Source organism: Elgaria multicarinata, chromosome 17 (assembly GCF_023053635.1).
Source record: "Elgaria multicarinata webbii isolate HBS135686 ecotype San Diego chromosome 17, rElgMul1.1.pri, whole genome shotgun sequence".
Lineage (NCBI taxonomy): Eukaryota > Metazoa > Chordata > Lepidosauria > Squamata > Anguidae > Elgaria > Elgaria multicarinata.
The window spans coordinates 23,212,904-23,239,169 of NC_086187.1; the positions used below are offsets into that span (position 1 = coordinate 23,212,904).

At 42.8% G+C, this 26,266-nt stretch overlaps 1 protein-coding gene across 2 annotated transcripts in view; it reads right to left on the bottom strand.

Moving 5' to 3' along the window:
• Nucleotides 1-25,920, bottom strand: part of FOXK1 (forkhead box K1) — a 60,985-nt gene extending 35,065 nt beyond the window's left edge. Inside the window, exon 1 of one of the 2 annotated variants that reach the window (XM_063143635.1) lies at nt 25,415-25,920. In XM_063143635.1, coding sequence (XP_062999705.1) covers nt 25,415-25,884 — 470 coding nt within the window. In that variant the 5' untranslated portion in view covers nt 25,885-25,920. The remainder of the gene's footprint in view (nt 1-25,414) is intronic. The other variant, XM_063143636.1, reaches the window with a different exon arrangement.
• Nucleotides 25,921-26,266: the final 346 nt, after the last annotated feature.

Sequence of the window (26,266 nt, forward strand, 5' to 3'; positions counted from 1 at the left end):
TTGAACAACAAGGTCCAGCCGGATGAGGGCTAATGCGTATGAGCACGGCTGCCACGGATATTCCCTGGCAGCATGAGATCAGCGCACATGCGCAATCCTTGGTCCCTGCCAGTTTGGTGATGGGAAATGGTCATTTTCCTGCAAGGACAGGGCTATCCATCCTCTCAATTAGGTATAGTGAATATCTGCATACAGCCACACCACTTTGCAAATACTGGGTCAGATAACACTCTATGTGCATTTTATTACTGTAATACCGTATTTCTTCGACTGTAAGACGCCATCGATTGTAAGACGCACACCAATTTCAGTACCACCAACAGAAAAAAAAAAACCTAAGACACACCCGCGATTCTAAGGCGCACCCCATTTTTAGAGATGTTTATACGGGGGAAAAGTGGGTCTTGGAATTGAAGAAATAGGGTAGTTAAAAGCTGCTGAGAGTCAATATTCACCAGCTGCAGAATTTCAGAGAGCACGGAGAGTGTTAAAAAAAAACCCTCTAGGTAACAGCTCCCCGCAAAACACAAATTTGCTAAAACTGCTGAACATGTCACCATTGGCCCAAGGGGTCAAAAGAAAGCAGCCTAAAAAGAACTTACACCTGGGTTATATCTCTGGTTTGTTTCTCCTTGAACTACTCAGAGTTCCAGGCTCAGACGTAACAGGGAACAACCCAGGGATGTGGCATTGCTGAGTTGTTTAGTGCGCTGGGAGCCATCATGTTTCTTCCCCAAACAACCCAGTTTGTTAACCGTGGGTTGTTAGGTACATGCAAATCAGGTCATAGTATGTGCCATTGAGTAATTTAATATTCCTTAAATGCAGACATTCAACTTCCCAAAGTAAGGAGATACCTCTAGTCTTGCATTCATTGCATTTTAGTACTTTCACTCTGAACTGCCTTAATTAATTAGTTAATTAATATTATTTATAGACCACCTTACAACTGAAATTCTCTCATTGCCTTGCAGAGATGAAAGGAAACAAAATGACAACAGTATAAAACCAAAGAACACCAAAATGAAACCACAATTCACTTTAAAACAGAGGAAAATTATTTTTGCAGGAACAAATCCATTTTAAAACAAAGGCAGGGGAACAAAATATGAAGAGGCAAAGCAGTATAAAATCATAATGTAATTTTAAAGGCCTAGGAATTTGGTTTTGTTTTTTAAATCTTTGCCTGGCACTGAAAGATGTTAAAGCAGATAACAGGTTGGCCTCTCTGGAAAGGTCCTTCCATGACAACCGAAGGAGAAATAGTAGGATATGAATTTTAAAGCAAATTAGAAATAAATAAATCTTCACTCTGCACATAAACCATATCATTTCATACCTCCTCTCAAAAATTAAGTTTCATCACAAATGCATACGTAAGGAGTACTGTGAACCGCCCAGAGAGCTTCGGCTATTGGGCAGTATAGAAATACAATAAATAAATAAAAATAAATAAATAATAACCAAGTGGGTGTGAAACATCTTGTCCCATAACTACAGTCCTCATAACATATCCTAAAGTGTCTCCTATTAAGCTAGGCTAGAGGCAGCTATACTTGCAGTACCTGATTGTAGACTGCATTCCTGTGCCATTAGGTACAGAAAGGAAACTGAAAGGGTGGAGAAGAAGTTGGAAAAAGGGGGAAAGTTGGAATTTCTTATTTGGCTGTAGGAGTGCATGCCGTCTCCTTCTCCCAAATACTGGAAATGTTAGCTTATGTGAGGAAAGGTATTTAATAATATTACCTTCCTGAAATGCAGCATATGATCAATTTACTGTTTATCGAAACAAGTCATAACAATGCTGTGTTGCCAATGTGTTTGTTTAATGGTAGTAACCAACATTATTTTAGCATCAGCATTTTAAAAAAATAGTCAAGTTTATCAAAACAAAAATCTGTGCTTTCCAGAAGGGAGAGAAGGTAACCCAAACCATAGCAATGGTATAAAATCATGCACAGCCGACAACATTTACTTCCACAAACCTTCTCCTCTTGAGTTTGGTTGCGACTGCAAAATTTAGCAACTCTGCTATATTTTAACTCTGAATGATCATCTTTGTCCTGAATGACCCAGTTCGCACGCTACGCAAAGCCAGGATTTAGCATTGTGTGCAAAAAACTGTACAAGCCTTAGCGGAGCCTTGTATTCGTACATGCCCCACCCTCAACACCAGCAAAACAGAATAAGATCTTTTAAGCATAAGCCTGGGAAATTAGATAGTCTTCACCTGGCGCCTAAAGGATAAAAATAAGTATGTCCCAAGCAGAGGATGCTAAGATAGAAGCATTACAGAAAAAGACCTATCCCCGATTTCCATCCATCCAGTAAATGAAGGCAGAAGCACCCAGAATATGGCTAAAGACAACCTAGACTATGAAGAAGACAATGAGGACAGGAACTTGGGATGTTTAGTCTGGAGAAAAGAAGACTTAGGTGAGACATGTTAGCAGTGTCCAGGTACATAAAAGGGTGCCACAGGGAAGATGGCCAAGAACTATTTTCCATGGCCACAGAAATTAGGACCTGAACTAATGGGTACTAGTTACAGCTACAATTAAATATAAGGAAATACTTCCTGACGGTAAGATCTGTACACCAGTGGAACAGTCTCCCTACGGAGGTTGTGGGTTCTCCAGCTCTGGAGGTTTTTAAGAAGAGGCTGGACAGCCACCTCTCAGGGATGGTTGGACTGGTTTTCCTGCACATTGCAGAGGGTTGGACTAGATGACCCTTGTGACCCCTTCCAACTCCACAATTCTATGATTCCAGTCAGCCTACTCCCAGAACAATTCTGCTTCTACTCTTTGATTCATTTGCCTTGCCAAACCTCCTATCCCTTATTTGGACTCAGTTATACTTGAGAACTCTTTACACACATGATATATTTAAGTACCTACTTTGAAAAACAGTTTCTGCACATATTTGAAAAAAAACCCCATTCATCATACATTTACACTCATGAGATAACTGGAATTACTCTCTTTCGAGATTACTTGTGGTGGCAAACCTGAGTCTGTTGCTGTGGAATGACTGAATGGTTCTTTGAGGTGGCTTACCTAGATTTTATTCAGCCCGGGGACACAAAATGGGATTGAGGTTTGAGAACCTCTGACCTAAACAGACCAAGAGCTTGACATGTTCGGAACATCAAAGGTTCTGAATATATATTTTTAATTGCCACAGGCCAATTCAAACTGAAGCAGCATTATTTCCAACTTGAAGACGTATTATATTCCATGCATAATTTCTTCCTCGTCCTGTTATATCCCCCACTCCCTCCAAGCAGCAGAGAGAGAACACATAAGTATATTCTGCATTCCATTGGGGGTTTCCAAATTACCTTGTCCCCTTGGTAATCCTACCATAGCAACCCAGAATTGTGTTCACAAGGAATGTTAGTGCTGTAGTGCGCAGCTCCGACTGGGAGGCTGTGATCCTTCAAGCATTTGTTCATCAACAAGGCAGCAGAAGGGCAGAGGAGAAGTCAGAAGTGGGAACACATTTTGCTTTTGAAGGATAAATTTGCCAAGTACCATTAATTGCTTTCACTCGCACATTTTACTGATGCCTCTCGCCACAGGGGAGACACACATACAAGGGTGCATATAGCACAAGGCTCGCTCACACAGAATAAACCTGACAAACAACATAGCACAGGATGTTATGGCATAGCGCTCAGGTATTTTCAGCAAAGCAATGCACATATTTAGGCAAAGCGAGTGCACTCTTAGAATATTATCTTCAAAAGCTCTAATTACGCACTGCAATTTCTCTTTTATCCACAGCAATTAAGTTAGAGGCAACGAACATTTCCCACTCAGGTTTGTTGAGAAGCATTCTGTGATATTTCAACGCTCAAGCACTTCTCATGAGCCTTTTAGAACAAAGCTACTGCTTTGGCTCGAAAATGCAACTACATGAAATGGAGGCTCAATGAGAGGCTTTTGGGTGTGCCCGCAAACTGCTGTTGGTTCTGGGGGACAGTGAGTGATCTAGTTTCAGGGCAGGCCCCTGAAAAGCACAAAATAACAAAATGAGATTCGCAGTGTCACCGTGAAGTATTGGGGGGGAACTTGCAGTCTAGCAAAGGGAATGCGTTATGCTGGTTTCACACAACACACTTAACCCATATTACATGCTTGAACTGTGGGTTATCATGTTGTCTGAACGCAGCGCATTTTCCGCAAGTTGGCTTGTTAACCATACAGTATGGCTTACATTTCTCGAACAAACCACCTTGTGAACCCATAGTTTGTTGTGGAATTGTTCGGGGGTGTTAACAAGCCACCCTCTGGAAAACGCGCTGTGTTCAGACAACACACTAATCCACAGTTCAGCAACAACCCACGGTTCAACAACAACCCACACTCAACCACTGAGTGTGGGTTAGTGTGTTGTGTGAACTCAGCCTTAGAGACCTCCTGCTGCCCCGTGTCCATTGCAGTCCCCTAGCTCCACCATGGGTAACCTCAGAATGCTAACTTAAACATGTTGGGTTCCAGCAGGAAGGGCGCAAAGAGACGCTCCCGTTTCTCTTATGGGCTTACCTCCCGCTTTACATTCCAAGCTTACATTCCAGACAAAATCTTCGTTCACAGAATTTAACTAGGAAGATCTATGCATCCAGATGTCGTCATCTTCCATTTGTAATCCTCCCATGTTTTCCTATCACTTGTTCAATCTTTTATCTTCACACACAGACACACACCCTTAAGAGGGAAAGACACAATAACTCCACATAACTTTTGACAGGTAGCACTAGGAACCTTCTATCTGGAAGCAACCCAAGTCTCTATTGAGGCTCAGGGTAAGGTTAGGAAACAATAAGGCCATTTCAGTTAATTTTGTTAAATTCTATTCTGTTCTGCCTGGGGATGCTTTTGCTTTCATTTATCCACTTCACATACATGTATCGTTTACCTGTTTTGATGATCTGCTCAAAACCAAAAGGGCATCCTTTCCAAGCCCTGACTGCAATATCGCAACTCTGTAGGAGCAAGCTATAATTTCTTCACATATTAGTCACGTGAGAAAAGAGCGAATAAGTAAGATCAAACAGAACAAGAGGGCTGCAATCTTCAAAGGGGTTACTCAATCAATAAATTAGTAGCTTTAGAAGTTGATTTAGGAGCACACTTGTTCCTCGCTCAATGGCTATTTTGGTTCTGGGGTGTAAGCATAGCAAGGAATGCAAAGAAAACATTAAAGAGGACATTTCTTTCGAGTGGCAGCTCTTTAAATTGCCTATATTTAGCTCTCCAAGATTTTAGACAGAGGTCCTTCTCAGCCCTTTGTGAGCCTATATGTTTCTGAGCCCAATTGAAGGGGCTAGTTTTGACCTACAAAGCCGTATATGGCTCAGAACTACAATACCAGACAAAGCATCTCTCCCGTTATGAACCTGCCTGTACATTATTATCAACTTCTAATGCCCTCCTCAGAAAGCCTCCTTCAAAGGAGGTGTGGAAGATAGCAATGAGAGACAAGGCCTTTTCAGTGATGGCCCCCTGACCATGCAACACCCTTTTCAGTGAGGCACGCCTGGCGGCAACACTGTCATCTTTTCAACGACTCTCCTCTACTCTCATGCATACGATGGGCTTGTTATCCATCCATTGTCATGGCTATGGTTTTTACGATGTTTTAGCTGTCTTTATCACGTTTTGGTATTTTAATAAAAACTGGATTTAGCGGTTTTATATTTTTATATAATTTGAATAACATTGTTAATTGTGACATTCTATTTTATTGCTCCTTGATTTTTACTGTAAATGAAGCGGTTTTATCACTGCATCTCACTGCTTTCAATAACATGTGTATATTTATTTACTATTGTATTTTAATACTGTAAACCTCTGAGAGATTTTATTATATTCAGCGGTATACAAATGCCACAAATAAATAAATAAATAAATAAATAACAGATAATTTTATTCTATATACTGATTAGGGACATACACAGCAGTATATGTCAAAGCCTTCCCTCAGATTATGGAAAAGAGTTTAAATATAAGTGTGATACAGAGAAGAATTATAAAGAAAATGTCTAAAGAGCCCATGAACTCCACATATATTTTGATCTGTAAAGAGAAAAATATGAATAGTGGTTAAATGTACCGGCCGCCCTCTGTAAATAATTTGATTTAAATTCAATGTATTTCTTTTTAATTTGCTTCTTTACTTTTATTTTTAATTATTTTGGTTGATTTTGTTTTGAAAAATTAATATTTTTTTTAAAATGCCACAAATAAATAAATAAGTCATCTTGGGTCTTTTTTTAAAGAAAGGAATAATAATAATAATAATAATAATAATAATAATAATAATAATAATAATAATAATAGATGCTTATGACTGAACTACAGCCCCTCCCTGTGTACAAAAGAAGAGTGCAAAGAATGAAGCAGATTTATCTATATATTTATTTACAATATTTATATTCCGCTCCCGATTCAAAATTTGCTGGCAGTCTGATTTACCTTGGATAAGTCATGAAGGTTATGCTAGAAAGTAACCCCCAAGAAGAACAAATATTAAATTTGCATTGAAGGAAGTTTCATTTCTTCTTGTAAACTGCACTGGGAATATGATTGAAGGGCAGTATAAAATACTTATAATAAAGAATGTTGCAACACGGACTTCCACTACCACCCCGCCCTCCCACACCTGGAAATAACCAAGCACTATAGCAGATGACGCCTCGAGCTAATTTTCAATGTAATCACAGTTCCCAAAAGCAAATAAGCAAGAGTCAGGAACATTCATCAGATATCAGCAGTTCTTAAGATGAAACATTTGCACTGTGGTCTGATGAGTCAGTGAAGACCGTTACAAGAACCATACTTTGAAAAGACAAACGCCATCACAATTTGGCAGCTATTGGGTGCCAGTCCATCAAAAGCAATCCTGAGGACAGAAGAGGAAGTGCTATAATTGCATCACATAGCTGTGTCCGATTTCAAAATACCAGCGTCAGTTTCATAATATTTCATTCATTCAGAACTTGCTGTAGACGAGACTCGTATCTATTGGACAGGCGTCAGGCGCTATGACTCTTGGGTGAGAATTCAGTGATGGAGAGCAGAATGCATGTATCATAACACAGCATCTACACATGCACGCTAAATATTTTCAGCATTTTCTCTATGGTTCCTCCCATTTTCTCAGTGCTAAGGACAGCAAATGAGCCTTGAAGAATACCCTGGAGGATGATAAACTATGGAGATTTCAGACCCTAGAGAAGAGGAGTTTCTCAACTAAACAGTCCCACTTGGATACACCCTAACAGCTGCTTTCAATCTTTACAACAGTACTTTACGATCATGTTAGGATGTGTTTGTTGGGGTGAGTGAGTTCTAAAATATAATTAAGGCTGGCTCAAAGAAATCTTAGATTGATCAGACAGGTTTTAGATGATCCATTAAATTTAAATAGGAACAAAAATGACAGCCCTGAAGCAAGAAAAGCTTTGTGCTTAGGCGATGCAAGCATATGTTGTAGCATCTTAGAAGAGGTATTCCCTCCTGTTTGAGAAAGGAAAATGCCACTTTTAACAGCTTAAGAACTACAAGAGAGGCTTTACTCAAAGTATCTTCTGCATGCCATACAGCAACTAGGGGAGATCTCTCTCTGTTATGTTGCTCTATTTGTGGAGCACTCTCCCTAAAGAGGTACAACTGGTTCCAATTCTGCAATATTTTCAGTGCCAGGTCAAAACTTTTCTTTCGCCAAGGCATTTTAAGCCAATTAATCTGTTCTACTGCATTTTTACAGCCTTTAAAATTTTGTTTTATGGTTGCATGTTTGGGTTATATTTATTGTTCACTGTCCTGATACCTTTTCAATGAAGGGTGTCTTGTAAATATTTGAATAACTACAATAAAAATAAATGAGACAGGCCTGGTTCAGACAACACGCTAAACCATGCTGCTTAACCACAAAACCTTAACCATTTTGTGGTTAAGCAGCATGGTTTAGCGTGTTGTCTGAACCAGGCCAATGTGTATGCCACAAAGTTCTGAAAGTACACATATTAAAAAGTTTGTTTTTAAATCTACTGTTTAGGTGGTGTTTTTTTTAAAAACCCTACTGATCCCATTTATTCTGGCCTATTTTTAGTTATTATAAAAGAAAAGACCTTCACAGTGTCTGCTGAAGTCTTTGATACCAGGGAGGATCATGCATTAAATCTACATGATTTATCTACACTACCAGCTTAACTGTCACGGTTACTCCAATCTCAAAAAATAATTGCTTTTGCACGTTATTTTAAAGTTTGCATGTATTTTTCACCCTCTTTACTGGAACGTATGGTTATTGTGGTGGGAGGAGTTCTCCCAATGGCCAGACATGGCTACCTGACTTTTGTTGTTGTTGTTGATATTTTACTTATAACAACTCTATTAATGTATAAGCCCCACATTTTGGAAGCTAGGAGAGATTACCTTGCCTATGGGCATCAATTACAAGGATGGGCACAAGGTACATTGGGATCTACTGGTTAAGCCTGCAGTAGATCACAAGGGTTTCTGATTTCTATTGTGCAACAAGAGAATCTAAAAAGCTTTCCACCCTAAATTAATCACTGAAAAAAGTGACTATTTTAGGGGGTGGGAAATGATTTTCCCCACTAAAAATCACTGAAAAAAGAATGCTTTGGGGGAAACCGGAAGTGGGTTTTGGTGTGTGAAAGGGCTTGTGAATTTGGTACTGGTACGAATCACAAATTCCCAGTGTTGAACATGTTCTCAAAGATACTCTGTTCCTTAATGCTTAGCATATGTCTGCCCGTCTGAAGCGGTATTTTGCACCTGGCTTTGATTGTTAGGCTTCATGATTCTAGTGTAACACAAAGTAGATCCCGCAAGCCTGGAGTCTGCTCTTCCCCTATCTATTGGGTTCACACCTAAACTGAGATTTGAATATGGGGGCTTCCAGTCCCTGCCGATAACCATTACGCTATACTAGCCCTCAAGTGAGCCAACAAACATATCTGATCATCTGGAAACAAGCAATGGCGTGCTTGGATGATCACTTTCTGTACTCCTGCCTCCCAACCTTCCTGTGTCAATACATCTTAACGTGGCTGTTTGAACAATGTTTAATAATAAACAGATTTCAACAAGCCCAAGAATAAGAACAGAGAAAAGGCTCGTACTGAAGACCAATACATGAGGCTTAAGGTGGCCTCTTATCAAGGCACTGAGCAGACCCAGACCTGCTAAGGTTTGGCAAGGTGGACACACCATGTGCCCTTGGACAATCAGAAAGAGGAAGTGTGTGCATGGGTGTTTTGTGGACATACAAAGAACAGTTTTTGCGTCCAAATACAAAACAGACACCCCTGTTACTTGAAACGCTTAGCAAAATCTCCCGGTCTTCCATGTTCATTGCACATTCTCCATGCAGTCTACATCAAGTATCTGGATGTACAGAAGCATAGCTCCCACCCTGCCAATGTAATCCTTGGTAGGGAAACACACTACCATTATGTCGAAAGGCACTTCAAGGTGGGCAACACATTCACCAGGTAAGTAGGCTGTTCTATGTATGTATTTGGCTGTGCAGGTATTATTGGCTTTGGAGCCCAGTTCCAAATTTGGTTAGCCACAGAAACGCATGCGCAAGTTTATTGGAAAAGAGAGAAGGGTCGTTCTGACAACTTCACAACAAGTCAATGGGCTGCACCTCTGGCAGCACATCCCCTCCCAGAGTCAGCTGCACAGAATATGCAACAACATGTGCAAAGAATAGGCACTTCAGGAACCATTATGAAATTACCAGCAGTAGTATGGGGGGGAATTAGAACAGAATGGAAAAAGGTCCCACTGAGTGGCTTAACAAGGAGAGTGGCTACACTGCACTGACAGAAAGCCTAGAGAATGGGGTAGGCAGAATGAGATCTCCACAACCCCCTTCTGGCTTTATTTATTTATTACGTTTATTCAAATTTATATAGGGCTTTCCACAAAGTTATCAAAGCAGTGAACATATAATGTAATTACCAGTAAAACAACAATAAAACATAATAAAACTGCACAATAATAAATAAATAAATGCTAATCAACAGTAAAATGGTGCGCTGGATCATACTGAAGGGAAAGCCTGTGTGAAGAGAAGGGTCTTAAGAAGGCCTCTGAATATCAGAACTGTGACGATGATCAGAGGTCTGGAAACGAAGCCCAATGAGCAGAGACTGAAAGAATTGCACATGTTTCGCCTGGAAAAGAAAAGACAGAGGGGAGACCTGATAGCTCTCTTCAAGGACTTGAAAAATTGTCACACCGAGGAGGGCCAGGATCTCTTCCCAATCATCCCAGATGTTTTGGACTCCATCCAACATGCCCAATGGTCAGGAATTCTGGGATCTGCAGTCCAAAACATCTGCCAAGTGCCAGGTTGGGGTAACCTTTCAATATGTTTAGATATTCACCTAAAAACCATGCATGTATGATAAAGCACCTTTACACAAACCTAGGGAGCTGCCTTATGCGAAATCCGATCATTGGTCCAGTGTTGTCAACACAGACTGGCAGCAGCTGTCCAGGGTTTCAGATAGGAATTCTTCCTAGCCGTTCCTGGATATGCTGTTGGGAGATAGGACCTGGGACCTTCTGCTCGCAAAGCAGGTGCTCTTATCTAGGGTGACCATATGAAAAGGAGGACAGGGCTCCTGTATCTTTAACAGTTGCATAGGTGTCATTTGTATGCATGCAGTACCTGGTGAAATTCCCTCTTCATCACAACAGTTAAAGCTGCAGGAGCTATACTGTGACCAGATTTAAAAGAGGGCAGGGCACCTGCAGCTTTAACTGTTGTGATGAAGTGGGAATTTCACCAGGTTTTCCATATATACAAATGACACCTGCTGAAATTCCCCTTTCAATACAACTGTTAAAGATACAGGAGCCCTGTCCTCCTTTTCATATGGTCACCCTGTCTTATCAATGAACCACAGCCCCTCCTACCTCATGCTTGCTTGGATTGTAGAGAATCCACCAAATGCTCTCTCTCTCTCAGTAGTAGTAGTAGTAGTAGTAAAAGGGCAGTAGTGCCTATTTAATGCCCTAGAACCAACAAAAATGAATGGGATTCATACAGTCTTCCCTACTTGCATAACTAAGAAGATACATAAAATTAGTTGGATATATTGCATCTAATGATTTGGATGGCGGCATGGGGCTGTGGGATCTTCCATTACTATAGCTTCCCCCCAATCCTCAGGCATTTTCACACTCTGAAGTAGCAAAATGCAACCCTTTAAAGAGTCCAGTCCATGAAGCAGCTTAATAGCGAAATCTCTAAGGGAGAGGCATTGTGTTAGCATCTTTGTTGGATACACTAGACTAGTTTAATTGTTATGTAAATTACACTTGCTATGCCATCAACTTTCTCTTAATGGGCCATTCATCATTGCAAAGTTTTCTTTGAAGGAACCAGCTGCTCTCCCTCAGAGGTCTCCCAAAACATCTTAGGTTTCAAAAAATGGAGGAATTACCCTGAAGTAAAAGTAGAGATAGAGAAATCTCAAATTCACAAACTCATTTCACTCCCTCTATGCATGGAAGGAAGTTAACTAACCGTTAAATAGACTAAAGGTTGCTAACAGCCTGATTCAGGAGTCAGTTAATCCAAACTACCTGGACAACCCTATGATAAGGCTCTATATACTCTGCGCTTAAACACACACACACACACACACACACCACAATTCTTAAGAAGTCAAATTCGGAACCCAGTATAAATTACACAAATTAAACATATGCAAGTTAAACAGATCTGCATATATTTTCTGGTATATGTGCATGTACATCATTTCCTTTACAATGTGCTGGTTTTCAGAACATGCTGGGCTTACCTTGAGTTGTTTAACCCATGACGATCAGCAGTGCATGAGGCTGCCATTATGAATATGCATGTCAGCCAAACCATGGGTTATTCGAAGGTTAAACAACACAAAAGCTTGAAATTTGGAATTGGGTCTCAGCATCCTAAGATCTCCATTTTGGTTTTTTTATTTTGTTTTTTAAAGCAAAGTGAATTAGGGGAAATATATTTATTACATTTTTATACCGCCCAATAGCCGAAGCTCTCTGGGCGGTTCACAAAAATTAAAACCACAATAAAACAACCAACAGGTTAAAAGCACAATTACAAAATACAGTACAAAAAGCACAACCAGGATAAAACCACACAGCAAAATTGATATAAGATTAAAATACAGAGTTATACAGAGTTATTGAATGTACAGATTCAAATTCAAATAGGAAATACTTTTGTATGCTATGATAATTTACAGGATCGTCATGGTTTCTTGAATCTCGTGAGACAGACACAAACTGAAATTTGCCAATTGTGTCCACTCTACTAAGTCTGTAAAACCTCAAGACAACAGTGCTCAAACTTTTTACATTCAAGGAACTTGCCTTGCTGCCATGGAATCTGTGCACATTGGATGCTTATACATTTTATAGGTGGCCCTCTCAGGCCCAAGATGAACGAAATATTCCCTAAGCCTGACTTGAGACTAGAATATACCCAATATTCCCATTGTGATTGATTGCACACTGCAGGGAAAAGTCAATAGAAGTAGGCAAACTGTCTTTCAGGGATGCTTGAACGCCATTATTTACCTTCTCACCTGTCATAATTCATAAGAACTTAAGAAGAGCCATGCTGGATCAGACCAAGGGTCCCTCTAGTCCAATTGCCCAAAGGAAGGAAAAAAAACCTGTCACAATTTTAAGCCTTGAAAAATTTGCCCAGTCATTTGCAGTTATGGCATCCGCAACTTATTCAGCCAATGGACCTTCTCCTTTCAAAAAACACAACCAGTCCAGACTGTTTTTGGTTGCAGATTCTCCCATTTCTGATAAACTCTGAAGAGCTCTCTGTGTGTGTGGGTACACTTTAGCCTTCTATTTTGCAAGTACAACAAAAGCCATTAAGGGAGCAATTCTATGGCCCACAGACAGCATCTGGGGGGCTGTAGAATAGTACAGATTCCTGGATCCAAGGTTGGAGATAGTGATCCGACTTTGGACCCAGGAATCTGAGCTCCTTCCCCGTCCCCCTCCTAGCCAGCACAGACAGAACTACACTAGCTGCCTCTCAGAGATCACAAAGGCGACCTCGGAGAGAACAGAAAGTGGGTCTTCCCTCGGCCTTCCCCATCCCTGACACCTCAGCTAGATGGGCGAAAGCACCCATTTAGCCGAAATACAGAGCGGGAGGAGTGTGTAGGCCAACATCTGTGCTCCTCCTGGTCTGCATAGGATGCCCAACAGTCTCTGAGTTCAGAGGCTGATGACCATCCAGATAGGATTTGCGTTGTTAAAGGACCACTAACCTGTGTTTAGCCAGTGCTACATATTTGTAAGAAGGGGAAGTTGATCTACATGTGCCCATTTTTAACTGGCAACTTAAAAAAAAAAACATTCTTAAAAGCTGGGGTAGGGGGGAGGGAATACTGAAGGGACTTATTTGCCAACAGCTCACACTGTGCAAAATCACTGATTTAAATGGGGCTTTGGTAGGGGCTGCCTGAAGCTGTATTCCTTAATATGCAAGGCCATGAAGGCATAAGGGAAAAACTCCCAAATGCTCAAGGCGTGCTCTCAACCACAGATGCCACATTTCCACTCGGAACTGGAGACAGGAAACTGGCTCCTTTGCATCTGTGCCGCTCTAAGCCAAACAGGGACTGGCTCTGTTATGAATTTCAGGATATAGCGCCCTTCGGCTCCACAAACACAGAACACACACACATTGCTGGCTCAGAGACACAGAGCCAGAAGCAACACCAGAAGTAGATTAGCACACACATCAGGTGGTTTGATGTGGTGCTGAGCGTTTGGAGTGGTCCACCCCAGAACAAACGGAGCCAACGAGAGACGGTTGCCCAATTCCCCAAAATGATTTAAGCACTCCCGAAGAAGCACTCCCTCTCCAGCCCCCTCTCTAGAATAGATTCCAAACTTGGCTTCTGCAATCCCTGTAGTTTCCAAAAAACGTGAACAGACGAACATAACAAGAGCCCCTCCTAGATTGGACCAAAGGTTCCTTTTGCTCAAAATGTTATTTCCTGGCTGGGAACCCAAGCCAGATACTACCAAGACATTTACAAGCATAGCACAAAGGTACCTTTTCCATACTGCAAGAGTAGGACCTCCTGGGGGTGGGATTTAGCCCTCCGGGGTTCCCCAGGAAGTTAAATTTGCTAGTCTTTCTGGCTCTTCTGCTTTTGGTTCTGTCCACCATTGGAATGTGGTCCCTGAATGCCTTTCCAAAGTGGAATTTGGCCCCCAGGTCCTCTGGCTGAAAGTTGCTCTTCAGCCCTGCCCTATTGTTTGACCATCTGCTAAATGTAAGCATCCATACATGAAACTCACATTTAGCCATCACAGCCAATAGGAGTTGACAGACCTGTCCATCACGAATTTGTGGAAGTCCGTGAAGATGGCACATATAATAAAGATTATAAAATGTTACATACACACACACAACCACCTTTTGTATCAAAAATCAGCGACCGGAATAAGTTAAAAGAAACAGACATATTTACATACATTTTGTAATCCTGAATTTAGGAAAAAAATGTGGTGCAGAAGTTCTTTTGAGAGCCTGTTCCAATTTCTCACCCCTAAATTAATAAAAGTTGGAGTCTTATTAGAACACTGTTGCCAGGGCTCAGGACTAGATGTTCAATCCAAGGCCTCATCTACACCAAGCAGGATATTGCAGTATGAAAGCGGTATATAAAAGGCAGGAGCCACACTACTGCTTTATAGCGGTACTGAAGTATACTGACAACTGTTGGGACCCATTGACACATACCATATACTGCTTTCATACCACTATATCCTGCTTGGTGTGGATCCTGCCTTTTAAATACCGCTTTCATACTGCAGTATCCTGCTTGGTGTAGATGAGGCCCAAGTCTCACTCCAGGGTGGCGTTGGGTAACAACTATATTCCAAAATCCTTATGAGGACAATACTTATATTAGATCAACCAACATGTCACAAAATAGTGTGCACACAATTTTGTGACGTTCTGATTAGTGTAATAAAGGTATTGGCCTAATATGGATTTCTTTTTTTAGAGCCAACATGGCAACCTTTGTTCTTTTAACATGTATTTCTGATTCCTTTGAGTCAGGATCTACGGTGAGTTGAGAAAATATGTAGATTCTTAGGTGCAAACATCACTTTTTATGTGACTGGGTAAGTTTTCTAGCCCTGCCCTAAGCCTTCCCTTAAAAAATAATAATACAGGATTCAAACTCTTGCCAAGCAAAGAGATAATATAATTTCATCTAGAAGCAAATGATAATTCCAAATGCCTAAAAGTACCGTTCTAACGCATAAACACTGCAATCTTTCATCAACAGAACTATCACGTCACTTGCTCCATCTCTGAAGATGAACAAACCTGTTCCAAAACAGTTTTAAAATGTTCAGATAGTTCCCTCTGATGCCTTTACCTCCTGGTTGAAGCTTGTATTGCAAGCACCTTGGGGTGGGAACATTTTATCTGTTTGCTTGTTTATAGGAATTTAGGAAACTGCCTTATGAGTCAAATTATTGATCCATCTAGCCTAGTATTACTGACACTAACTGATAGTGGTTCTCCAATATTTCAGATAGCTACTTAGAAATGCTGGGTATTGAACCTGAACTTTCTGTATGCAAAGCCTGTGTTCTCCCATGGAGCTACTGACCCTCTCATGATGTTGCTTATGTTACTTTGAAAAACACCAGCATATTGGTGAAATAATCATAATAGATACAGTTCAAAACAAACACACAAAGAAATACCCAAACATGGTGTATCTTTTAAGAACATGCGCATAATCCTACCAATGTTAAGCAATATTTTGTCGTGTTGCTATGTGATTTAAATAGATGCTTAAATCTCTTCAAATCAATAGAACAAAAGCAACTAGCTAAGTCATGGACATAAACAGTGAATGCAGAGTAATCTTAAGAGGAAAGGGGACATTATTTAATTTTTTTTTCTAGTTGTGTTTATATTGTGCAGTCAATAGGAAACAGAACATCAGATGAAAATGATTAGAACATAGGTATGTACTTTAGAAACAGTTCTGGTTTTGCACTGGTGGTTATGTGGTCAAAGTAGTTTCTCAGAGAACAGAGCTTGCTGTTCTTTCTTACCCTGGGCACATGCACACGCACACATATATGGATCCTGATAATATCATTTTTAACCACAAGAATGAACCATCCAGGAGGCTTGTGAGGTCATCAAAACACGAAAAAGCAAAATCATGATGTGTAGTGCTTTTAGCAACAATGCTCAGCCTTGCTGCCTAAAAGATTGCAGGTGGTCATTTCTAGTTTTCCTAATATATGCTTTTTAAAGTCAAGCTAAAAGGAAAAGGCATATGAGAAATAATATCCACATCCATTCTGGTGTGCTAACTGGACTTAACATGCCTCCTATATCAGGGTGTTTTTTTTATATAATGCCTTAATAAAAAGCAATGCCTCAATACAGACACATACAACAGCAAATACAGGTCACAATGTCACTCAAGCGGTTAGCCACTTGCTTTCCCAGTACAGGGGTACTGGGTGTCCACCCCCAAATCTGGCACAAAAGAAACACAAACTGCTATGAGCCCCCATACTTCTCCATCGAACAGACAAATCAAGCAATTCTGTAATCCAACAAAGAGATCTATTTCTGTAACTAATAGTATCTTATAGAATGGGAATGTCCGGTTAATCTTCAGTGTTAAAACTAACTTTCAACTTTTACTTCAAAACCTGCCTTTGGTGACCTCTAGGAAACTTCCTCCCTTTTTAATCAATGTGCTTTAATTATTTTGTCTCTCTTTTAGTATTTGTGCTTTATTTGTTTTTCACAGTTACGTTGTTGTATGTGTATACTTCACAGATTAAAAAATAACATAGCTGGGAAAGTACTGATGAGCATGACATTATATCTGAAGCAGAGCATAAACTCACATGGCTTATGGCAGCAGCACAGTAGATGCTGCTAAGGTTCCATCAAGCTATATAAATTCTGCTAAATCCACAGCGACACTGTTTATAACAGCGAAAGATAATGGAACCGAAAAACAAATGGCATTTTCCTAATGTAGCCAATGTAAATTTTAAACACAACAAGGCAGAACTGAGGAATATTTGATTCAAATTTCCCAATTGTTTTGCAAATACTTATATAGGAATTTCAAATGTTCCCTCATAGCATGAATATTTGGAACAGGGATTGCCGGTCACATATCACTTTGGAAAAGTGCACATACAATTCACAGTATCTTTCCAGTAAAAATGAAGTGTTTATGTTTCTAATATTTTGAAAACGTATCTTACTGGTCAAATTCCACCACTATGGGCCTGTTTACATGATCACAGTGGCTTACTTCCCTCTCTATGATCGTGAGAAACTGTTCAGTAAATCCAGCCAGTTTGCAAAACAGACAAAGACCACGTTTGCACAAAACATTAAGCCACAATTGCTGAGAAGTCTAGCTTAGCGGTAAAAAGTGTTCTGCCCAGTTGCTGTTTGGCAGCTGCTCCTCCAAGAAGAACAGCTGCAATAAGGGGAAAATTTCCAGCCATAAAAGCTTTGCGTTACTTCCAAACCTGGATCGCGGCTTGTCACTCCTCTAACAAGCCAGGATACAGAAGCCAACTATAAACTCTGTTTTCGAACTCTGGCTTGTTAAAGGACAGACAAGGCAGGAGTCTGGGCTCAGACATAACACTAAGCTTTCTATGGCTGGTAAATTAAATTCCTGGTTACTATAGCAGTTCCACTTACAAAGGGAGCCAGGCAGAAGCAATCGAGCAGCATTGGTAATGAGCAGCATACTTGCTCATTACCGATAACCCAGAATTCTCAGCAATTCTGGCTTACAGTTTTGCACAGATGTAGCCAAAATACCCTCAGGGACACCGGTAGCTAATACCAAAACGTTTGACTGATTTTCAAATCCCTCCTCCCTCAGAGAGACAGAAAATGACTACAGTGACATACAGCCAGAACTTCTGGTACAAATAGGAAGATACCAATGGCCATATTCTCTTTGGGGGCATGGAGTAGGAAATCATTTCCATTTTAAACAAGAGTTGCTGATAAGGATTACAAAAACGTTCAGTGCAGTCTTTTGTCTGTTTCCATGACTGCCATCTCTCAATACCAATGTGGTGTAGTGGCTAAGGTGTTGGACTGGGAGTCGGGAGATCCGGGTTCTAGTCCCCACTGGGCCATGAAAACCCACTGGGTGACTTGGGCCAGTCACATACTCTCACCTCACAGGGTTGTTGTGAAGGTAACATGGAGAGGAGGATTATATACACCGCCTTGGGTTCCTTGGAGGAAAAAAGCCGGGATATAAATGTAATAAATAAACTCATCTGTAAAACAGGAATGACCACCTACTTCACAGAGTTGTATCGAGGACAAAACAACATGGGAGAAAAAGCTCTTTGCACATCCCAAATGAGTCTTGTTTTCAACCATTTGATTCAATTGCTGCTCAATCAGTAAGTGACAGGTTTCAAACACAGGAAGAGCCCTGCTGGATCAGACCATGAATATACTTAGTCTGGTATCCTGTTTCCCACAGCAGCCAGCCAGATACTTCTGGAAACAGGGCACTGAAGGCAGCAGCCCTCTCTGTCCTGCCAAAACTGCAAGGCATTAAGGTGAACGACACTTCAAACAAAATCACACATAGGAAGGGATACCATGAACCTATATTACAGAAGTTGATTTCCCCATTTTTCCTAGTATTTTCTACATGTTTTCCTTCTAGTGTTTGTTAGAAGCAACAGATTTGTACAGTTCGTTACAAGAACACACAATTACACTCACACTCCATGTGTTTCCCTTCTCCAGTAGGACACGAACAAACTTCATTTTTATGCAGGGTGGATTTGATTTAAATCAATTTGATTTAAATCATGATTTAAATCAATTTGATTTAAATCATGATTTAAATCACTACTCAGAAAGACTCGATTTAATCATGTGACTCCCCCACCCCCCAAAAGTGCACTCTTCCTCGCTATAAGCTTAATACAGATTTTACACAACTCAGAGTTAGCAAAGACTCATTCTTGCTGGCATAATCTTAATATTTACAACCAGATGAAGGTTTCATTTTTAGAATAACAACTTCTCAGATTAGTTTTACAGTTATATAAAAATACCGATTTGGTTATACTATTAGGAACACATGATAATATCTTCTAGATAGAAAAATTGCCCAATAACCTTACAGAAACTTCTGGAAGAGCATGACATTGTGAATGGATTAATGGAATTCATTTACCAAAAAATTTAAACATTGCATGAATATACAGCCTCATGCTACATAATTAAAAACTAATCCTTATTTCATGATGAATAACCTTTGTACTATAATTTCTCTTAAATAGAAAACTATTTTTAGATAGATTTTTCCTCAAAAAGCATTTTATTAAAAAAAATCCGATTGAAATAAAAAAAATCTGGTTTTATTATTATTATTATTATAAAAATTGGTTTTTATCCACCCTATTTTTATGCATCCTCCATGGCTGAGTGAAACAACAGCCAACAAGAACCATTTCTATATTCGAGGCCTGAACCCTGGTATGCCCTATAGAACACAGGAAGAAATGAAACTGTTTACCTTCAAGAAACTAGAGGGCAAATTCCATTCAGGAAAAAAAATATGGGTAGTTGCATCATCTGTTTTACAACTCAAAAAAGGAGGGGCATGAAGTCTGTTTACTCTGATCATAAACAGTGGTTGAGAAGGCATTTTATTGTTCAGGGCTCCTAGCTGCACAGAAATCAGTAAATCAACCCCTCCCCATTAAGGATTTGAAAGGACAAAGGCTCCCTCCCACCTCTAAATACAGTAGAGGCTGCTTGTTTCACCCTCTTTTAATTCAGCTCAAAGCTTACGATTCAGTAAAGGAAGTAACAAGGCAGAGAAGAAATGTACACAAATAAACCAAGTGCTTATGGGAGAAGTATAAGAATGCCCCTGGCTCTGAGAAGGGAGGGAGAAGTCAGCTTGTTTTACAAGGAGAAATTAATTACACTGACATAAGTCCAAGGGTATCGCCTTCTAAAAAGAAACATTTCAAAGCCCAAATGCCTGAGAGAAAGCAAGTGGCTGGGGATTTATAACTAAATTACTAAACACAAGAAAACAGCCTGCAGTGAAAGTAACTTATTAAAAAAAAAAGCATCTGTTAAATAGCAGGCTGGTGAGCAAAAGCATCAGGCCCGTAGGTCTCTGGTGATGAAGATGTATTGTTCGATGTCCCCCACCCACCTCTCCAAATGTCAAGCTTTAAGATACTCAGAATATGGCATATCTAAACAACGCTGTGTATGTTGTTAAAAGGTATTAAAAATAGATATAATAATAATAATAAATATGCTGGCGGATGACACCTCAACACCGATATGCCAGTGGTTTTCAAAACTTCCTACCTTCGGGGCAATCTTTTCACTTCGATCAGTCAGCCAAGGCATCGCTGCTTTGATAGCAGTAGCAGCCCCAGGAAATATAAAAGCTTCTTACACATGTCCTCAAGTGCACACTCAGTTCACATGGAAGTCTACTGGCTCTCGTGACCTCCCCTGCCTGAATTGAGAGTGCTTCTTCGAATGTACCCAACACTACCTTGGGAGCTACGCATTGCAGGGGGAGATTATTATTGGCTGGCAAGGTATCTTCCACGGAAGCATGTCCGCCATTACTGATCTTCAAATGGCTTTCAAGGAAGCCCCTCCAGGTTGCCTGAAATACTTCTTGAAAATCACTGCAACATCCTGCCTCTGTTGGGAGTGGAAAGCCACACTGGTTCTGAATACTGCCAAGGGAGAATGTAATGGTTGCACTGGAGGACGCCAAGAGAGAACCTGATTGTACCCCAGTGCCTAGCGTAGCACCTCATACTAGTAGGGTAGCCAGATTATCCTGCCCCAGTGAAAGAGGAGACAGCTGCAGCTTCTCCTGCCCCACTCGTCCCTTCCAACCAACCGGGCCCTTTGCCCATTCTCGCCTCCAACCAGCTTGAGGAAGGCAAGGCTGCTGTTATGCTCCTCAGCAGGCACGTAAGTGTGTGTGCAAGGAGATCAAGGGAGGCACAAGAGAAGACACAGCTACATAGCTTTTTCACAGACAGGTGGGATCTCCAGGTCATGACCTGGTTACTCTATCTTACTGGAAAAACAAGGGATGGCATATTCTTGGATCATAAATTTACTTTCTTCATATCTGAGAAAGTAGCGCATGATCCCCCATATAATTTGTCCATTCTTTATGAACCAAGGCATCTGCCTTCCCTTTATACTACACAAAGTGTATTATTGGGATAAGATACACAGCTGTTGCTCCTTTTCCATCTGTGGAATTCTTTCTCCACCCCCACAAACCAACATCCCACAGGAATCTCTCTCTTCCCACATCGACTACCTATTCCCCAAGAAGCAGAGATATCCAGTACCACCAGACTTGCCCTGGGGATCTTCTATTCTGGCTACTTAATCTTTAATTAGCACCCTCTATGCTCTTTAGGATCAAGGAATAATTGCCTTCTCCCACACCTTCCACAGTAATCTTATGATCCAGCTGCCTAAGACAACATTTTTTCCCCTCCTACAACTTTCTCATTCAAAAAATAGTAAATTTTCTTCTTGCATATTTCCTTCACATTTTCCACAGATTAGTTTTTCTCCAGGACATGCTCCATTGGATTAAAAACTGCATTTCCTTCATCAGAATCATCCATTTTCATAACTATGCTCTCTTCCAAGGGAACCCTGTTTCTACACATCTGCTTCAAGGGCTCCTGTCTCCCTCAAATAGGAAGCCTCCTAACTTAGGATGTCAGGCTTAGTATCCCCCCCCAAACACACCTTATTTATTTATTTATTTATTTATTTATTGCATTTATATACCGCCCCACAGCTGAAGCTCTCTGGGTGGTTTACAAAAGTTAAAAACAGTAAATATTAAAAACAAATATACAAAGTTTAAAAACATAAAAAGCATAAAAACAATAGTATCCTTATAAAAACAGCTATTCTGGGGTCTATTAAAAACAAACTCAGCTCATGTTGTTAAATGCTGTTAAAAGCCTGGGAAAAGAGAAAGGTCTTAACCTGGAGCTGAAAAGATAACAATGTTGGCGCCAGGCGAGCCTCATCAGGGAGATCATTCCATAATTGGCGGGCCACCACTGAAAAGGCCCTCTCCCTTGTTGCCATCCTCGAGATTCCCTCGGAGTAGGCACTCGGAGGAGGACCTTAGATGTAGAATGCAGTGAGCGGGTAGGTTCATGTTGGGAGAGGCGTTCCGTCAGGTACTGTGGTCCCAAGCCATGTAAGGCTTTATAGGTCAAAATCAGCACCTTGAATCTTATTTGACCCACTGGCATCCTCTCAAGGTTAAGAACTTTCCCCATCTCCTACAATTTCCACCTCACATACTTCCGCCTTCCTCTCAGATTGGGATCCCTCCAATCCACTTCTTTCCTTCACGTATGGCTCCTCTACTGCCGTGTTATAATTTGATCCAAGCTTCACCTCCAAAACAGTTTTAAGCACCTGGGACTTGGCCATGAAACATGAGTTAGCGATGTGAGGGAACTTTGCGAGACCGGGATTCATTCCCAACTTTTCTCTCTGGATAGAATAACCGCAAGCAGCCCCTCGTACATCAGGGATGAGGGGGGGGGGGGTTGGGAAGCCCTAATCAAAGCAAGCTTTAATCCAAATATCCCTTAAAAGTTAACCACTGCCTAGCCAAAATAAAAAAAGGGGGGGTACGCACACAGGCTTAATTTGAGCCAGCTCCCCACCCACCCTCCCTCCCACCGAGCAAAAGAAATGGAACTAATTCCAATGGACAACCCGGAAATACCTGAGGTAGCTATAAAGAAGTATGCCTCACATTCTCAGTAACCAAAAACGGTTCTCAGCACATGCAGCATTTGTGTGTGGGATTCCTGCTGTTCTCCACTTCCCTTACAGACAAAATTTTCCTAGCATTTGTCAGCCTTCCCTCCTCACAACCAAGGCATCGGACACTGTGAGGTAACACGGGGGAAAAAGTGCTTTCAAGCACATGCAGAAAGCAGGTCCCCTACAGCAAGGAATTGCGCCTGAGGTTAAGAAAATAAGACTGTTGAGGCCCCAGAGCCATTTAAAAAATAAAAATAATTCAGTGAGCAATATGGTGGATTTCTTCATTCCCCCCCCACCCATTAAATAAGTACACCTAGCAAATTTTCCAGATGATGGGGAGACCACCTATTTATGTTCTTCACAGATCTACCTGAGATGGCGGCTGGGTGGGGAGTGAAGAAAAATGGAGCTCATGGATGGGCAGGCTAAAGCTTTGATACCTCTCTTGTTCTATTAATTAATGGGTTAAGGAGTAATTAGTCATAAACAAGAGTTGCTCCAAGTGATGCTCACCAGTTCATTCATAGAAAGGGAGAAACTTTCTCCCAATACACCTCGCTCAGAATTAAGGCCTCTTTCGCTCCCTCTCATCTCCCCAAAACACAGCAAGTTCCTCCTTCCCAAGGATCCATCAACCCACACATGGGTTTACCCCCATTCTGGAGGCAGAAAGCCACAGGGAGTCCTCCCCTTAGCATGGACACGTCTTTCTTTCTTTCTTTCTTTCTTTCTTTCTTTCTTTCCCTTCCCACCTTCATTTGCAAGATCAACCCACCCACATGTTGCCTTGCACAGTGGATGTGAGTTTCCTCTGCAGAAATTACACAAACAAGTGTGTGGGTTGCCCTTCAGAGTGGGAATAGTAAACTCAAGTATGGGTTTCCTCCCATTAAAGTAGAGGTCTTTTCACACACAAACTCCTCACACACAAACACACCTGTGTGATTTTCAACTGCCCTTTTCTTGAAACCTATTCCATCTACACATGATTTCCCACAAACTGGGGCTCCCCTTCCTTTTCCCCCATTCCCAAGATCTATAAACCCATATGTGGATTCTCCATCAAAGAAGGGGTAGTTTTCACTCCCACAGATACACAAAACACAAGTGTGGGCTTCCCCTCAGGCTAGACACCTGTTGTTGTTGTTGTTGTTGTTGTTGTTGTTATAGCAATTCTTAAATGTACATGTTTAAGCCCACCACACCTTCTGATTTGGGTTCTCTTTGCTCCCCGCCCCATTTGCAAGACCCACAAACCCACACACAGTTCCCCCCACACCTTATAGAAAGTATGAGTTTCCACTCCCACAGACACTCCCTTTGTTGGCACTCGCCACCGACACACAAGACACACGTGGGTTTTCCCTCCAGGCTGGTGGTGCTCAACTTTCTTGAGACACAACTTTAAACACACATGAGAGTTTCAAATTCTTTCCTGGGGCACATTAACTCACATGGAGGTTTTCCCTCTCAAGACAATCAACACATACACATCCACATGTGTGGGCTTCCACTGAGGAAGGCCCCCCATTTCTCAAGACCCCTTAAACCCACCATACTTGCAAGCCTCCCCCCAACCCCCTCCGAGTGGGTCTCCTCTTCTTTCTACCCCCTACCCATAAACCTATGCCTGAGTTTCCCCTCTGAAGAGACATACACACGTCAGTTTCCCCTAGCATGGTCCCCCATTTCCCAAGGCCCCTTAAACCCACCACACATGTAAGCCACACACCCCTCCTCCTCCAACCCCCATTCCCAAGCCCCATAAACTCCCCCCCTCAATACACGTGTATGAGTTTTCTCTAAGACAGGCCCCTATTTCCCAAGGCCCCCTAACCCCACCACACATGTAAGCCTCCTCCAACTCCCATTCCCAAGCCCCATAAACCCCCCCTCAATACACATACACGTGTATGAGTTTCCCTTAGGCCCCCATTTCCCAAGGCCCCTTGACCCCACCACACATGTAAGCCTCCTCCAAACCCTATTCCCAAGCCCCATAAACTCCCCCCCTCAATACACATACACGTGTATGAGTTTCCCCTAGGACAGGCCCCCATTTCCCAAGGCCCTTGACCCCACCACACATGTAAGCCACCCCCCTCCTCCTCCAACCCCCATTCCCAAGCCCCATAAACTCTCCCCCTCAATACACGCGTATGAGTTTCCCCTAGGACAGGCCCCCATCTCCCAAGGCCCCTTGACCCCACCCCAGCCACCTTCTTTCGCCGTCCTTCCTCCTGCAACCTTTCTCCCCAGGCCCCGTGCACCCCGTCTAAGCCCCATGCACACGTGCGCGGGTCCGTCCCCCCCATCCCTCCCCCAGGGGCTTCCCTCTCCTCACGCACGCACCCCGCAGGCCCTCCGAGGGGCCCTCCTCTCTCTCTCTCTCCCCCCCCGCCGCCCGCCTCCCGCCGCCGCCTCAGCCCGCACTCGCCGCACTCACTGCGGGGGCAGCTGCAGGGCCGGGCCGCCCCGCCGCTGGAAGGCGCCGTCGACGAAGACGCCGTTCTTGCCCAGGCAGCGCAGGTAGAAGTGGGGCGCGCGGAAGGCCAGCTCGAGGTGGCGGCGCGAGATGAAGCTCGAGTGGCCCATGTTGACGTCCACCGAGCCCTGCGACGAGTTGCGGCCTATGGTCACGGCCGCCTGGCGCATGAGGAACTCGAAGTCGCGGCCCTGCAGCCGGGCCAGCGGCTGAGGCGAGGAGGCCGCCGCCGCCGCCGCGGACGACGACGACGACGACGACGGCGCCATCAGCGAGGCCGCCGCCGCCGCCGCCGCCGCCGGGAGCAGCAGCAGCGGCGGCGGCGGCAGCGGCGGCTGAGGCTGAGGCGCGCCGGCCGCGGGGCTGCAAGGCGCCGAGCGCAGCGCCAGCAAGGCCCGGGCCCCGTTGCTATCGTCCCCGACTTCAGCCATGTTCCCAGCCAGCGTGCAGCAGCAGCCGACACCGCCGGCCTCCGGGGCGGGGCCGCAGGGGGGGAGCGGCCCCGCTGCGGAGACGCCTCGCCTGGCTCGGCTCGGCTCGGCCGCCGCCGCCGCCGCCGCCGCCCGGCCCCGCTCCGCCGGCTGCTTCCCCTTCCTTTCGAGTGCAGGGGGGCAGCCTGGCTGCCTCGCCTTCCCCCTTCCCTTCCACCCCCATAGCAAGGGCAACGTGGGTGTGACACACGCGTGTCTACACACACACACACACACACACACGCGTGCAAAGGGCGGCAGCCGCGTGGCACGGGGCAACAAACCAACCGACGGACACACACACACACGCCTCTCTCTTCCCGGCTCTCGTTTTGGCACGCTG